Raw genomic sequence first — 17,837 nt, 5'->3', positions numbered from 1 at the left:
CCTATCAATACACAGCTAATAAAGTACTACATAAACAACATAAGAACATGGTGCCTGTGCCAAAATACTGGATGAACCTGAGAACAATGGGAGAATCAGATAATCTACTCCCTTCAGAAACCACAGAATTCAGGAAATGCACTGTATTATTTTCTGTCAGAAATGTATATCCTCTTAAACAGATACTTTTTACACGTCAATTACTGTCCAAAACATCTGAAAGTCACAAGAAATAAGTTTATAATAATCTTACATTAAAACTCCTCATTTCAAGAATATGAATATTCACATCAAGTCTGGAGAGAGATATAAAAATATAAAGCCTGAACAGTTTAATTGAAATTCTCCTCAAAGCATCATGGTTTTTTTGAGGTAAAAAGCTGTCTACTGGATGATAAATGTTGGAGAGTGACATTGAAGAAATTGCCATTTTTAGCAAGCCTTTTACACAAGCAGCAAAATGGAAGAGATGGTAGCAAAACCAAGCTGATCAAAGTGTATTAGAAGTGGATTTTATGAACGTGGATGAAAGTTTAATGAAAACTGTGGTATTTCTAGAAGGCAGCGACATTGTCTGAGACAGGGCTTGTGCTCCACACAGTATTTTTAAGGTAAAACATTGTTGCAATCCAGAAATCAGTAGACATTACAAGACAAGGCGCTGGCGGCAGACGCCATTTATGGAAGTGACCATGTATTGTCACATAAGCACTCCTCTGGGAACATAAGAAGCTGTGATCAGTGTCTGTTAGAAAGACTGATCCCGGGCGTGGCAATAGTTAAAGTAGCATTATGAGTGGCGTTAATGAAATCCACACGCTTATCCAAGGTGATGGCAGCACCAGCACACCACTAAGGGCACTCGAGCTACTAGAAATGCAAGTGCTCGTGAACAAGTGATTCCTTCTGCAAATAACTAAAGGAAGCACTCCTCCCTCCCCAAAATAACACAGCAGATAACTGTAACAGGACCGTGACTTTGGGGCAGTGACCTGCAGGCAGCTCTTCAAGTGACACAGCGTGGGGTCTGAGAAAGCAGCGTGGGGTCTGAGAAAGCAGCGCAGGCCTGAGGTGCAAGGCAAGTTTGGGATGCTGGTGCTTGGGGTCGGCCTGCACAGCGGCCCTCGTCCCAGCAGCACCCCGTGCCTGCAGTGCCTCATGGGCACCGCCAGCACAGCCCACGTGCATGCAGACATCCTGCAAGGAGCGCTCAGCAACAATTGCTGGAAAAGCAATCGCTGCCCCGTTCTTTTTAACAGGTTATTAACACGAAAAGCCGGTGGTTTGGAACAGCCCCAACTCAGGCTGCCTAGCCTGTAACCCGACGGCTCCGAGAGTCGCTTCCTCACAGTTACCTGGGGCGCAGCTGTGGTGCTTCTACGCACAGGATAAGTGCACCCTCCGCCCGCTGGGGATGCGCCTGGAACAGTACTAAATGCGAGCGCAAGGGAAGGCTGCCGCAGCCCCTCAGCTTGCCGCTGCCCCCAGCCGCCTCAGTGTCACCCGCGCCCGCCGCCTCAGCGCGCGGTAGCACCTCGTGCTCGCGGGCGGGAAGCGCGAGGCGCGTCGCGCGACCCCACGAGGCCCCACCAGCAGATGCGAAGGATGCGGGCAATGCCGCGCCTACTGCGCATGCGCGCTGCAAGCCGGCGTTGCGCCGGGTCCCGTCACCGCCCGGCCCTTCCGATCACCGCCGGGCGCTGCCCGCTCCCCTTCTCCCGCCTCCCTCTTCCTGGCGCCGGCCACGCGCGGTGAGATCCCGTCCGCCCCGGTCACGGCGCCGTCCCACCGCGCACGCGCATCACCGGCCCGGGCGGAGACGGCTCCCGAGGCGGGGTGGGCGCACGCGCACGCGCCGCCCCAGAGGGCGAGACGCGGGGAGACGGACGCGGCGAAGGGGGAGCAAAAGTTGCCGCGAGGGCGGGGCCGCGGCTGGAGCCTCCGCCGGGAGGGGGCGAGAGAGGAGCCGCGAGCGGACGCCGCCGGAGGCGGGAGGTGAGGCGGGGTGCCCCGGCGGATCCGAGCCGGGGAAGGGGTAGGAGGACCCCCATAACCGTGGCGGGGCAGGGTGCGTGGGGGCTGCTTCGCCGGAGGGCGGCGTGCAGGGGGCAGCCCGCGGCTCTCGTTGGGGAGGGGGTATCCGCCACCGTTTCCACGCGCGGTGCGGTGCCGTGCCGTGCCGCGGCTCGACGCCTCCCGCGGCCGCCGTCGTCCCGTGTCCGCGGGTTGTGTAAGCGGCGGTAGGCCGGCACGGTGTGCGGGCTGCGTGCGGGACGGGGCGAGCTCGGGGGGTTTTCACGCTGAGGGCCAGAAGTTAATGTTTAACGCGGTAGTCACATGCCCGTCAGCGAGCTCTGCTGGAGCGTTTTCAGGGCGTTCGGAACAGGAAATGCCAGTGCAGGTAGCGTGGAGCTCTGTGAAATGTAATCAGTTCCCAGCGTCTGGAGTCGCGCGAGCAGCGCTCGGGGTGCAGGTGGGTGGCTGCATGCAAACTGCTGAGCATCCGGCGCTCCGCTTGTCCCTTGCTTTGGTTTTCAATGCAAATACCTTAAAATGAGCTTTCCGGAGGAAATATGTCTTGTTTTCCCAGCGCGTTTTTTTTTCCCTTCCCAAAGTAAGTGTGGTTTTTACGAATCTCCTTATAATCCTTGATTTCGCACGTTTTTGCTTAGAAGTTTTGGGATTATTTTAAGGGCAAAAAGTTGATCGTGTGAATGGTGCCGAAGTGGTGATGTGTAGCCCCTTCCCCCTGTTGTCCCTATACTGTCCTGTTGTAAAGTGATGGCTTTGGCCGTCAAAACAGTGAGAGTTTGTTACGATCTGAGTGCACGTTAATCTAAATAAAAGACAAGTGGTGTTCTCCTGCTTGAACAGTGTTGCAATGTAAGATATAGTTACTGTTTGTCAGGATTTTTAATATTGTTACTCCTGTAAAATGTTTGTATCCTGGACCGGTGGGAAGTTGACAGTGAAAACACTGAAAATGTACTTGATTTTTCTATCGAAGCTTGACAGCACAGAATCTTTTTCCAGTCAGATAGGACGCGTGGTGTACAGCAGGCAGAGTCCTTTGGTTGTGGGATCCATGAGGCTCCAGGGTCGATATTACTGCTGTCATATTTCAGTTACGTTGCTCTCCAGAGTCATGATTGCAACACTTGCAGTTTTTCCTCAGCTATTGCTGCTGGATGCAGTAAAAAAAAAAAAAAAAAACCCAAAAAACAACAACAACAAAAAAAAACCCCAAACAAACAAAAAAACCCGAACCTTTTTCTCTTTAAGGGCGTAGCAACAGAAGTAAAACCTGTTCAAAAACTTCTTCAGAAATGCTTTTTTTTGGCTTAAGTGGAAGTAAGTAGGATTTTGGCAGGGCACAGTGAAAGGCTGATGTGCTGAAGCTGTACTAAGGTCATGGACTTGGTTGAAGTAGAGCTCTGTGGACTGAGGAGAAAAGGTTGTACAAAGAAAGCTTTGGGGGAAGAAATAAAGACTTGGTGTTTTTCACATCTATTAATCATGAAACATTCCAGAGAACAAAACACTTCCTGAATGGCTGAGAAGGTGGAGAAACAAATATCTCTGTAGTTTGTTGTTGTTTTTAATAACGTGTCTCAGTGTTTGTGAGATATTGGTGAGGATTGTCAGGAATAGCACTCTTGAGATTTCATCATATTCAGATTAGTTTGAGATCTTAATGGGTCTTATGTTTAATGTATGCTGATGCTTGAATTCAGCAGGGAGAAATGCTCATATGAGAAAAGTCAAAGATAACTTGCTGCTTAAGGGCATTTGGGCTCCAAATTTTTTAAAGCCAAGACACTCTGCTGCCTCCTCTTCTCTGCTGCTTCTGTCCTACTTCTCCATTTGAATTCATTAGTGTGAGTTTCTATGCATGATGATTCACTGTAAATGCTGGCTCATGTCATGTCTTGGGAATTTGTCTTTAAGATCTTTACTCAGAGTTCCCATTGTGGCTATTTCTGAAATTTGTTCCTAGTTGCAACAGTTGAGAGATGCTGCTGTGAACCTGTTGTTTTCTTTTAGATGCAAACAGGAAAGTTTTCATTGGAACTGTTTAAAGAAAAAACTGTATGCTTTTACAGAAGCCATCTGTGATAGCATCTACACTTCTGATTCTCCCATCCTGAAAGGATATGAATAAATATGACATCACAGAGCAGTGATTTAGCTTCTGAGGGACTGCTAAATGGATGAAGGCAAGAGAAGAGACAATAAAGATATTTAAATCAGGGGAAAAAAACTCTGGTTTTAAGATCTTCAGACATTGTTTGGAGGTGTTTTGAGAGAAAAGGCCATGAAATAACACTTGTCTCTTGGGGACTTTCTGAGTCAGTGTTGAGAGGTAGAAAGAATGTGTCAGACCAATAGTACTGGCTGGTGTACTTGCCGTTACCCGATGAAATAAAGGCTAATTGTCACAGCCGGAGATGTGATTTAATTGGTTCTAGTAATGTTCTTGTTGGAAATCGTGTTTTGCAAATATGTGCTCTTATTAATGGAAGGGTTTTTTTGCCCTATCTGATGTATCAAATACTGAAAACATGAATTTTTATAAGCATATAGTTTGAGGGCTTTTGAAGACAAAGACGAAAGACTACTAGGATCGTTAGATGTATTTTACAGCAAGTGAGATCTACTGACACATGGAGTCCAACACAGTAATAAAGATAGGGACGTATTAGTACAGTGACCAAAACATGGAGTCAGTTATATTTATAGTGGCTTTTTCACAGTACAAATCAAGATTTTTTGATCTGTGAAATTTGTCAATTTCTAATGTCAAGCTTTAAACTGGCAAAAACATTCAAATTTTCATGATCATAAGCTGTTGGATTTTTGATGGATTTCATCCTGATTGGTTGTGGAGGTGTCAGTAGTTCTAACAGCATTGTCACAGCGTGGTAGACTAGCAAATACATTTAGTTGCTCTTCTTTCCAAATGTATCTAAATTCCCAAGTTATAACAAATTATCAGTTAAGAAATTGATTTGCCAGAGTTATCAAATCAATGACAAGGTTGCCAAGCTCAGCACAGAGGTGTGAACTGCCAGCAGAAACAAAAAGCTGCATTGCTTATAAGTAGCCTTATTGTTGGGCACCAAAGCGGTTTGTCACTATTCATCTATGCAACATGCTGGAATGCATTGCAAAATGAGACTGAGATGTAAGTAATCATTCTTCAGCCAAATTTAAGACACAGTCAACAGCTTTTGAACCCATTGGCAGGTTTCTGCCCAATTTAACAGAAGTCATAGAAGTCTGAACAATGATTGTGCACTTACAGAGTGCATGGAAATAGGCATCTTGTTGGAAAAAAGAGACCTTGTAAGAAGGTGCAAGGAGCAGAGTTGGTGTGTACCCCAGCTAGGACTCTGACGGTAACCCATGAGACATAACTGTGTAAGGAGTCAGGCACTCAGAGTTCCAGTGATCATAGAAACAACTGTTTATCTCACCAGTTTTAACTGAATGCTCTCCAGAGATGTCTAAACTCAAATGTTCTTGTAGAAAGTGTCTGATGTAAAGTAGTAACTATGTCATGTTCTGTGCTGATTTAGGTGTTAATTTTATATTGAAAGGACCATGCAAGCCACAGTTAATTCCCAGGGTATGCCTATGAAACTGGTGAAAATGTGCATTTTTGCAGATTAGTGGATTTCTTGTTCTGGAGGCTATAAAGAGAAGTGCCAGAAATTTGTGGCAGGCATGTATTTTGTTCTGTATGTCTACACAGCTGATGGTAGTCTGATTATTGATGGGGAACAGTGTTGACTGAGAAACAGTTGCTTAAATTAGGCATGGTAGAAGAACTTAGGCTGGTAAATAACTGGTGCTTTTGAAGGTTTTTGTTTGTTTGTTTTTACTTCTGAGAGTTATCATCCAAAATTAGTTCCTTCAGTCTGAAGAGCAAGAATATTTCTTTGATTCACAGATAAGAATCTTACATAGCATGTTAATTAATATCATGTGAAACATCTGCTTTGCTGCAAGGCTGTACTTCTTGAAGACTCTGTACAGTTTGTTGCTACAAATCAGATCAGTTTATTTAATTACAATCAATCCTCAGTCACCCACACCTTTATCAAACCAAGGACTTATTAGCCACTGAAATTTAAAAGTCTTTTATAAATGATTCAGTGTAATGCTGGCTTACTATATGTATACATGTAGGAACAGTATTCAGCTCCTAATTTCAGTCTGGAAGAAGACTGAATTTAGGTCAAGCAAGACAGTGGTCTTGAGTCGATCAGCAGGATTACTTCTCAGGTGCTTGGAATGTCGTCCATTGAGGGTAGGAAATAATACACTTAGTGGATGGTCCAGATCAGGCAAAGTTTGCTATGACTAAAGAGCATACATCCCTGCCTGCATCTTCCACAGTAGCTTTCTTTGGCAAAACAAAAACAAAAAAAACCCCAAAAACTTTGATGTACTATCTACATTTCTAAATACTATGGTACTATAAACTTTCCTCGGGGAAAGGCAAAGGCTGTGAAAATAAATGTGTGACAAATGTTAATCACGTTCCTCATAGCACTGTTGGAAGGCTCTTCTCTGATGCCCGTCTTGTTAGTGAATAAAAAGTGATGCAGCATAATATTTGATATAGGTTACTAGCAGAGAAAGGAAGATTCGTGATATTCTCTACCTCAGACTAGGACTTGAATAATCTTACTGCCAGAGAACTGCATTGAGTAGAATTATTCTGCAGCTATTTTCTGTTAAGCATGACCCTTCTGGAGGAGAAAGACAATAGTTGATAAAACAAAGGGACTGTGGTGCCAGTTTATAATAATTTCTAACTTAGTATAATTGCAGAGAGCTTTTAAATGGTAGAGCTATCTGGTCTGGCCTTTTTAGTTCAGTTTTTTTTGTAACTGATGCATGTTTGAGTTGTTTGGGGTGGATTGTTTAGTTTGACATATGTGGTTTAAAGAATGCAATTATAGACAGTAATTTTAGAAAACTGTATAAGGATAACTTCAAAGTAGTCACTTCTGATTTTTCCAGTGTTGCATTTAAATTTTCCAGGAAAGATGTACTAATGTTGTGGGGTTGTTGGAAGAGGTTATACAGCTATAATACTGCAGCATTATGGAAAATTGTGCAATAAATGTATTCTGCGATATAGTGTTTTACTTATAAACCTATTTGTGCATTTACCTGGTGTGACAGTTGAAATACTTTGTATTTGCAGCTCTATGGATGTGAAATTAAGCAGCTGGCATCTTTGTGTCATGTGATGTTGACATAGATAATTCTCACAGCGAACCATAACTTTTCTGAAATCCATCCCAACAGCCGAATACTTGATGCATGGAATGCTTATAGTAGGGTACCAGTGAAATGGAAAACAAAGTGACTTTCCTGAAGCTTTTAGTGGACAAACAATTCTTGTCTTAAACTGTTTCAGTAGAATTCTATTTCCAAATAATGTGTATTTGGAAGCAGTTAAAATATACAGGCTGGGTAAATTCAGAGTTACCACGTTTCAATTCCCAGCCTCATATCCTTGTGTAAATAAATCTTTTGCTCTAAAATATGGGGAAGTGGTGCTTGAAAGTCAGATAGAAAGACAAAAAATAATGGAATCTCTTCAATCACTATCACCAATGTAACTAAGTCCCAAGGCTGAAAATGAAATCTTAGAGGTAAAATTTCCGTTATTACTTTATTATTTTTATCTGTCAGCTGCTGTGTAGAAGACCCCTGTCTCTCTTCTGCACTTGAAAAGAACATCTCTAATTTATTTTTTTCTCTGGAGATACTAAGGAACTGTCTGGATAGCTACCTGTGCAACTCGTGTAGGGAGCCCGCTTTAGCAGGGCGGTTGGACTTTGATGTTCTATAGAAGCCTCTTCTGACCCCTAACATTCTGTGATTCTGTAACACAAAAGTATCTTAAACTTAATATGACTTGGGCATGTCCTTGCACTTTTCTTGCAATGCATTTGTAGTTGTAAGGTTGTAAGGAAACTTAATGTGGATGTACAGCCTTTTTTACTTCCCAACTATCTCCTTCCCTTATTGCTTCATTGCTGTAGGCTGAGTGATACTGACCTTGAGCTGCAATCAGTAGAGAAGAAAGCTGAATCACCTGTGCTGATGGATTCCTTCTGGTGAAGCGGTTTTGGAGATATGTTATGTATTAAGAAGTTGGGTAGTTTCCGCTGGGAGTCTGTGATAGCAAGTGTAATGTTTGTGGGTTAGGCCCATACTGATTCTGTTTGTCACAGGTGGTAACATTGTGTGAGATACTTTGAGCATGCGTTGGAGTGTGAATGTTCTGCTGCTTTAGTTCTCTGTAGGCCACTCAGTCTGTTCCCTATCCAGGCTCTTTCCCACCTTTTGTTTCCTCTTCAGTGTGCCTGGCTTGATTCTGCTAGTTACCGAAAATCTTATGTTTAGTTTTGTTTTCTGACACGGCAGCAGGAAGTTGGAGAAACTTTCTCCAACATTTTTCCATATGGGAAATTATGTACGGTGGAATTAAGAAATCTGTATTGACAGGAAAACAGGTGCTCGAGAAGTTTTCCTACTACTTTAGAGACGAAGCTTTCTTTATGACAGAAATATAGTAGGTCAGTTTTTAGTGTGGATATAGAAGTTCTAAATCAGTAATCAGAAAAAAGTATTTTTAGCAGTTGAAAGAATTGACTGTAAAATGTTTGTGCTTTTTTTTAAAATTCATAATTAAACATAGGTGATATATTATTTGTTTAGGAATTAGAAGCTATGGTTCTATCTGATAGTAGGAGAACTTTGGTCCGTATATGGTGCTTCATAATACCAGGCATTTTTGATGGCTCCTAATGTATGTGTATCTACATAGATATATGTATATACAAGCGTGTATATGTATGTGGTCATAACCAGCTGTACACCCTGGATTTTTTCCTTGGCTCCACTTTATTCATGTTTAGTAAGTCACTGTTTTTTATTAATATACCGTAGTGAAGCTTCTCAATGAAAATACTTGTTGAAATTGTTTTCTTCCTTTACTTGCTCTGTGCTGATCTGTTACCACCTCTGCATGCCTAGCTTCAAACAATCTTTTTTGTCCTAATCTTTGCTGTACTCTTACCTGTACCTCACCTGAGTTTGCTTCATTGTATAGCAGTTATGCTGTGTAGCACTTTGATTTCCATGTGGAAATAGAATTTGAAGTAGGTACTCCCTTTAATTTAGGGTTCTAGTAAGATTTTAAACTGATGTATGTTTACAATTATCTACTACATCTTTTTATTTTTTTCTCCTTCTGGGTTTTTTGCAGTGAACATGAAGAAAACAAAATTGTCAAGGTCAGTTTCCAGTTAGATTTCAGATTCTTTGCTCAGTGCTGTCACAAATCACACTTACTACTTCCAGTATTATTAAATCAAATTACTTACGGGTGAGATAGAGTAACATCAGTAAACAAACAGAAAACATCTGATTATGTGCTGGGCAAAAGGGACTTTTGGTTAGGTTCCAGTTATTGATTTTTTTTTTTTTAATAATAATACAAGCCAGTGTAAATGTTTCTTTTAAATGAAAGGTTTTATAGGTGCAGGACTTCCTGCATTATTTTTGAATGTCACATGATACATTTCTGTGTTATTCTAGCTGTATGGTATTTTGGGGTGGTAGAACTTCTTGACACAAGTGTGATGTTGCTAGCTCTGAACTCATGGCGTCATCTTTCAACTTTTGTCGGTGGACTACTGTATTTATCTGTTTTTGGAATGCTGCTCACCAACCTTAAAAGGTTTACATAGTGGAAGAAAATGTAGTAGGGATGCTGCAAGTTCTGCTATGTAATGATAATATCTCAAGTGCTTGTAAAATCTGAGCAGCTTGTCTGTGAAAGATTGTATTTCACTGTTTTTTTTTCCCCTCTCTCAAATATGTGGTCATAATTGCTTTATTTAAATTTATTCTGTTCTGTTTGTTTAAGTATTTATGTGGATGTTTTAGTAACATCACAATAACAATATTACATCAACGTGAATTAGTTGGCTAATTCATTGCTCTGCAGGGATCACTATATGAGCTATGAGCATGCCTATGATAATAAATCATTTACCTGAAAATATGGACCTTCAACAACAAGAGAAACTTACTGCTGGAATTTGAGTCTTGGGATTGGTTACTGAGGCAGCCACTGATGTAGGACAGGTATCAGAATGTTTGTGGTCTGCAACTAGCTGTGGTTTTCCTGATCTTTTAAGAATGCAGGCAGATTAATTATTTTCTAGATAGTAGTCAGCTTTCCAAATTCTGTACTAAGTGAGAATCCATCCATGACATCTTCATAAGTTAGATGCATATTTATGTCGTTTGTTGTGATATTGAAATGAAGTGTCTCATATTCAGATGAGGAATAAAAATATTTATTTTTTGATAATCTTTTTATTGAACTTGGGGATTTTGAATTAGAATAATGCATTGTGATCTTTTAAAAAGCTGCTGCATATCAGCAGAATGAGTTAGAACATAACTGATTATGACAGATACAATATTTTAATTTTTCTGTCTTGAACGCTATTAGGACTGTCAGGTGGAAGTTGTTTCTTCTCTTCTTCCCTGATTGTTGCATGCCCCTTTAGATTATGGGGTATCTTCAGCCATCATTTCAATTTATTATTTAGAAGGTCTTTAAGTTCCATTCTTATATTTCTTTTTCTTTTTTTTTTTCAGATTCACTGGAAAAAGAATGAGATAAACATGGAGTCTTCTAAACTGGATTATATTTTGTGGATCGCAGTTAGAAGTAAAAAGATGGAAGGAAGTCAGAGAATACGTGTATAATGCCTGTATAAACTCATGATATAACACAACTCATGAGTTATAGTAATGCTTTGTTGAAATTCCTGGAAGAAGTCAATTACTGTGCAACGTCCTTAATAAGAACTTTTACTCTAATAACATATTTTAACCTTAGCTGGACAGTATATTTTTTATAGTATTTTTTCCTTTTTATTTTTGTAAAGTCAGTTAAAATAAAGCCACGTGAAGATTTTTAGCTGATGGACTGATCCTCATAGATGACTGACAGCTGGACCTGGAATAAGGGTGTAAACCCCTGAATGGTTACTGTTACAGTGTTGAATGGAATGCCATGACTTCAGAGCAATTGTCTTAGGACCTTCTTTGCCTTGGATCCATCATATCCTTAAATATTTAAGTGTGAACAGTGCAATTATAAAGTCTAGAAAATAATGGCATGGGTGAAATTTCTAAGAAAACCTGGGGGTAACCTCGGTAAAGTTTATCAGCCTGGAAGTATATTGTCCCTGGCCCCTACAAAAGGCTTATTAAACGAACCAGGACAGAACAGCTGCTTTCTTAATAGTGCTGTTCAGGTGAGAAAAAATTTTTATTTACTAAGCACTTCTCATTTTCTTGCAGCTTTGATTGTCATAGCAGAGGAAAAAGTTTTCTCAGAGATGCTGCTTTGACTGTTTTTATTGCAGTGTGCGTTGTACAGAAAAACAACACGTTTTTCAATGGTGTTAAATTCAGTTCTCAAGTTACTAAACATTTTAATGATGCTAAATGAGATGGAATACTGTGTCTTTCAGTAATTCACGTGTTCTGGAAAAGAAGGTGGCTACCATAGAAAAAAGACTGTGGAAGTAATTTTATATAGTGTTTGATTCAAGGGATTGTGGATATTAAATAATTTGCCAAAAATGGCGGCATGTTTGTTGTTTGTATACACTGTCAGGAAAACTTTCATATTTGGAAGTTTTTCTCATAACTATATAAATTGATGTTTTAATTTTAAACCTGATGTTTGTCAAACATCATGTTTTTATTACCTAGCAGGAAGTACAGCATTTGTCTTTTTAAATGTGGGGCAGCCAGTACAACTACTTGTATTAAATATGATACTGTTTTTATTCCACTAATGCTTTCTCAGAACTAACATGTGAAATTGTTACTGGGGCAGATCAGAAGATGCACGTGCAGTTTGAAAGCTTTGTTTCTAATCTTAGGAATGTTGTATGGAATTAGGAGGTACATCAAATAAATGTGGCATTTTACTGTTTTTATATTATACAAACCACCTTCTTGCATGTTTTTGCCTTCGAACTGTTCTGTATTTATGTACACTGTAACTGAAGAAATGTGGCCTGTTTATATCTCCAAAGTATAGTTTAATAGTACAGTAACATTAGCACAATAAATATTGGTCTTTCACAAGCCTGTTTACAACAGAGAATATTGGGATCTAATTAATTCTGTGACAGAGCAGTCCTGGCCTTTCCAGGTTGTCTGCAAGTTGGAATAGTTCACAGTGTGGTCCTTTTAAATAAAATAAATTGCTGGTCTGCCAAAGGCCTTAAAAGAAACACAGACTTCATATTTTAAAATGTAAAAATAAAAAAAAAAGGAAAAAAACTGGGGAAAAAAAATCACAAAACAACCATAAAACAAACCAACCAACCAAACAAAAATCATCCCTACCATAAAGTCTTAAAAACTGTATACATTTAAACATAAAAGATAAGAGAGATCCACATTATGTAAATATAGTATCTATGTACATTTAAAACAAAAACGTATGATAGATTGAGCAGAATGAGTTTGCTGCTTTGTTTTTAGTGAGAACAGCCTGACCTATATTCTTTTTCAGTTTTGGTATTTTCCCCTAGGGTGGCCTAAAATTAAACCCTAAGTCATTTTTAGTTATGATTTCAGACAATCCTACCACTTACAACTTACTGCTGTTTATCAAATGGTGGGTGATGGTGGTGACTTCCCTTTTATGAGGAGCAGTGTGCCTTTCTTTTTATGTTGTTCAATCTTCAGAACTGAGGTTCTAACATTACCTTTCAAATAATTACTAATTTATTTTAGCGCTTCTATTTATAGAAAAAATTTTTTCTTCTTATTTGTAACTGTTGTGTAACTGTGCCTCTTGAGAACTCATTTTTGGTGCATTAATTTTTTTATGGGCAGCTTTGTGAACTGCTGGTGTAGTTAGTGCAACCAAGCTGACGTTACCTTTATGTATAGTAGTTACACAAATAAAATGTAGATGCTTAAAACTGATAAAGCATCAGTGGATTATTTTGATTTGTAGAAAAACAAACATATTTCAGCAATTCTTTTTGTAAGAGAACAAAATGAAACTCTCTTCACAGTTTACCTAGCAATTCAGTCCCTATGTCTTCGTTTTTATTTGAAAGAAAGCATGGAGGAAGGAGAGATGAAGAATAAGGTAGATCCTGTAGGTTTTTCCCTAAAGCTGTAAGATAACTGCAGTCTCTATATACTATTTAGCTTAAGGCTCATTTCCTAAAGAGCATTTCAGCTGTTTTTCCAACACAAGTGTAGTACCATTGTTTCAGAAGTTTAAAAATGAGATCTACATTTTATTGGAGGAGTGAATACAAACCCTCTGCTTCTGCAGTTTGCTGAGATAATGGAAAAGAATGTTCATTCATGTGGCAATCTTGGTTCTCACATTACATATGTTATGTAAAGTGAAAAAAAAAATTACCTACTGTATGTCACTTCCTTAAATGTAGCACCTTAAAATTAAGTTAATTTCTGTGCAATTTTATTTTTGTAGGTATTATGGCAACTTGACATATTCAGACGAAGTTTAAGAGGTTTAACTGGACATGTGTGCCAGGGAGATGCGTGCATATTTTGTGCTTTGAAGGTAAATAATTAATAAGGTTTCTTTAAGAAATCATCATGCATTTGTCCCTTTATGCTTTAAAAAGAAAATGAAAACAAAAAGAACATGGGAAAAGAATTTTACTGAGCTCTGGTAATTTTTATATGTGTAGTGGAAATGCTAAGTCATGGCCTGAAACAGTGGTTGAGCACCTGGTGGGAAGGCAGGGCCCACCCAGGGGAGCTCGGGTGCACACAATGTACCTGAACGACCAGAAGGGATGGAGCCAGGACCCACCCCTTCCTGGACCTCATTTAAGGGCTGGCAGTGGAGGCAAGGATATCTTGCTGGAAGTCCCTGCCTACCTGATTGAGGCCTTCTAGAGGTAAGCAGCTCTTCCTTCATTTCTGTGCGACTGCTCTGTTTGGGCTCATTCTCATTTTTTGTAGCCAAAGATTTGGCCTCCCTGCTATTATTGTGGTATTTCCCGTCTCATTATGGTGTTACAATATCCCTGTTGTTCATGTGTCCGACTGAATCGTTCTTGTATGCAGAAACAATTTGAACTTAATGTTATTTCTAACAGATTTTTGTAACAAATATTTTCTTGTGCAGTTTAATTGCTTAAGCATGAAACTTCTCTGTAGTAAGACATAATGTGCATAACCTATTCTAAAAATTATAGCCTCATGGAGATTTTTTTTTCATATTTACATACATACTGTTTTCTTTCCTGCAGTGTTTGAATAGAGTAACAATACTACTGAGTAATAAGTTATCAAGATTCTTTTTTTACTCAGTAGTTGATGGTAACTGTACAGAATTTAATTGCTATGCTTGTAAGGAGTGAAAGGTATGCAGAGGTACTGGAAAATTAAAGAAAGCTGGTGATGTTTTACTATTTGAAATTATTTAAGAGCTGCATATCTTAACTGGCATATAAAACTTGCTCTTCAGTTTTGCAGCTGATCTGACATTTGGAAACAAGCATTGTGTTCTGTTAGGCTCTTACTGTTTCTACTGTGCTGGTATTTGGCTGCCTGCAGTTACCAGGAAATAGTGGTAAAGGTGATATCTCATGTTTCATTGGGATAAAAATCTCAATGGAAAAATGCATAGTAGTTGTATATACATATATATATTTAGTAATATATGCCATCTACTTTCACTGACAATAAAGACACTTCTGGGTTTCTAATACAAGACTGCAGAATGTGTATTGTGTGCAGAACTGAGAATCTCTCATGGAGAGAACAGAGAGGGTCTACACTAAAACTGAGGAAGTGGTTTTTGACTATAGAAAATTGTAGGCAAGGAGAAGATGAGTACTTAACAGGTGTTTCCAGTTAAGTTTATCCACGGGCAGTTTTACCGACCTAACCTTGTTACTGAATAAGCATTTTGCAGCAAGGACTGTTTGCAGTGGGGCCCTCACTGCAAGGAAGACATCAAGACCCCTGGAGCATGTCCAAAGAATGGCAGTGAAGCTGGTGAGGGTTCTGGAGAACAGTCCTTATGAGGAATGGCTGAGGGATCTGGGATTGCTCATCTTGAGAAGAGGAGACTCAGGGGAGACCTCATTGTTCTGAGGGTCGTCCTCTTCTCTCATGTGACTAGTGATAGGATGAGACAGAGAAGGCCTTTAGGTTGCACCAGAGGAGATTCAGACTGCATGTTAGAAAATACTTCTCTGAAAGAGTGGTCAGGTGCTGGAATGGGCTGCCCAGGGAGATGGTAGAGGCACTTACCCTGGAGGTGTTCAAGGAGCATTTAGATGTTATGTTGAGGGACATTTTTAGTGAGGGTTGGACCAGATATCTTGTAGGTCTTTTTCAACCTTGGTGATTCTATGATTCTAAAGAGATTTATAGTCTATGTATCCTGTGTATTTTTTTTTCTGCTGTTTGTGGAGTTTTCCATGGTTGCAATATAGCAGAGCTAATTGTGGACTGATTTCTCATTTTCTAAGCATAGCTTTCTTAAAAGGTGCCATTTTCATTTTTTTAATTAGAATAGTTAATTTTAAAATGCCAGCAAGTTAAAGTAGATTTTGGTACAGCTTCCCAACTTCCTGAGGCTTTTTTTCCAATACTGGAAAAGCTTTTGACTCCAGAGAACTTGCTGAGCTTTCTGTTTCACTAGAGGTTTTATGCATTTCAAGTTCTTTTTTTTTGCTGGACACTTGGTCTTGTTCCTACATTATGTCCAATTATAGTTCAGGTATGCCTGTCTTTTCACATGCAGTCTTGTGTCTGTCATGGAGCGATAGCTTCTGATTTCCTGAAGCATAATGTGTGTATGGACTTTGTTGTAATGAAGGGTAAGGTCTGTGGCCTGTTTCCTTTGATTTGACACATTAAGTTCTGGTCGTGCATTCTTGTTTGAAGATCCCTTGGAACTGCCTTTCAGAAATGCAGAGGGATTGAATGGTGATAATTGCTGGAAAGTATGTATTGAACTATATTAGTGAGTAATCATGCTGCTAAAATCAGAATGTGCTGAGAAATGTGAAGATGTCACCTATGTCACGATACAATTGAACCTGTAAGTAATGAGTTGCTCTGTTCCAGTGATGCTCCAGTTCTAAAAACAAGGTGTTTTTTTTCCTAAGCTGAACATGCCACTTACTGTACCTTTGTACTCTCTGCCTCTGTAATCACTGGAGCTGCAGTATGAAGATGTAAGATAGGTTTTGCATTATTTCCTCTAGCTCTTTCCTGAGGCTGCTGCAATTTATGACTTGCAGTTTTCTTTATTCTTTCAGGAATCTGTTCTTGAGTGTTTGATAGCTTTCTATAATGCGTCTTCTTGTGTCACTTTTCAAAATGGCTTACAGGACCTGAATATTTTGCATTGTCTTGTCTTTCTGTTTTGATAAGTTCCCAGCAACACTGATCAGCAGTTTTACTGCTTGATCTGGAATTGTTTTGAATTATCTTGATCGTTGTTTTAACGATATAGTTGTGATCTTTGTAAATGCATGGCCGGTAGCCTAGGTATTGAACCAGAAACACTGTAGTTAACTCATATGGAAGTATCTGTCCTCAGTCATTATGTACACTACTGGTTTTGCATTCTTGGCTTATTAGAGATACTGGTTGAGTGATTCTGTTTGTTCTGTGTTCAGCACCTAGGGCGTTTTTATATTTATGCAGTATATGTTCTGGATGTGGATGCGTTTCAGTAACTTGATAGTTTTGTTTTGTTGGTTTTTTTTAATGCTTTTGGGCTGTTTTAACCCTACTTCTTCACCACTGAAAAACAGTATTTAATGTTCTATTTTTTTAAACTTTCCTGAGGGAATTTGACTTTTGCTCTATGCAAGTGTTATTCTGGGGTTAGATGGATTTTTCTGAGCCTGTTCTGTAAACGGAAAGCTGAGCCAATAAATTGTTTCATTTCTCTTCAAATCTTTTTTTTTGGTTGTAGTTTTGTTTGTTTGCATGCTGCTGATGATGTGAGAGTTAAATGTACTCTTTCTCTTCTCTAGACAGCACTGGAATGGGATTTGAAATGTGGAGACTGCTAAAATGAGCATACATGTCTGCATAATTCTGCTCATCTGTACTTTTTTTTTTTAAGACTGTAAATGGTTTTCTCTGTTGCATACCAGAAATGACCTAGCAGCCACAATAAGAAATAAATATTTTCAGAGCAGGATTAACTTGTATTGTTAGTTTTGTTAACAACTTACTTTTGAATGTAAATGTTGATATATTGACTGTAACTTTTATCAGTAGTCCATGATTTTTGACATGAGAGGGAAGCTTAAGTATTTGACAGACACGACAGACAATGGAATGCATTACAGTTAAAACACTCCTTTCTATCAGCAGTGAAGCTTTGCGTATCAGTTGCATTTTTGCTGTCTGTCCAACAGATCTGTATTTTGTTTATTTTTTTACCAAGGAAGACAATGCGAAGAATGAATATCCCTATTTCCCTATTTCGTGGCTTATCTTCCTTTGCTTTGTCTTAATTTCTTATCATTTTTCTCTGAAGTTTGACTTTAGGGGAATCTTTGAGAGTGGAATAAACCCCTCAATATCTCATCCATTTAATGGCTTTTAGTGTTCATTTTTAAAACCAACCTCCCTTACTTTATAAATAATGAGGTCACTTAAATGTGTCTGTGCCAAGAAAAGAGAAGTAATAGCCAGCTGTCTTTTCTGTGAAATGAAGAAAAAATAAAATGCAATTT

At 39.4% G+C, this 17,837-nt stretch overlaps 1 protein-coding gene across 3 annotated transcripts in view; it reads left to right on the top strand.

The window, feature by feature from the left end:
• The first annotated feature begins 1,869 nt into the window (after positions 1–1,869).
• USP53 (ubiquitin specific peptidase 53) overlaps positions 1,870–17,837 on the top strand; it is a 34,148-nt gene continuing 18,180 nt past the window's right edge. Inside the window, exons 1-3 of one of the 3 annotated variants that reach the window (XM_065736822.1) lie at positions 1,870–1,995; positions 10,702–11,366; positions 13,586–13,678. In XM_065736822.1, the coding sequence (XP_065592894.1) occupies positions 11,223–11,366; positions 13,586–13,678 (237 nt within the window). In that variant the 5' untranslated portion in view covers positions 1,870–1,995; positions 10,702–11,222. The other 2 variants (XM_065736824.1, XM_065736823.1) reach the window with 2 other exon arrangements.

This window comes from Cyrtonyx montezumae, unplaced genomic scaffold (genome assembly GCF_038088225.1).
Source record: "Cyrtonyx montezumae isolate F1298 unplaced genomic scaffold, pur_monq_1.0 scaffold_2, whole genome shotgun sequence".
Lineage (NCBI taxonomy): Eukaryota > Metazoa > Chordata > Aves > Galliformes > Odontophoridae > Cyrtonyx > Cyrtonyx montezumae.
This window is presented reverse-complemented; position numbering and strand designations above follow the sequence as displayed.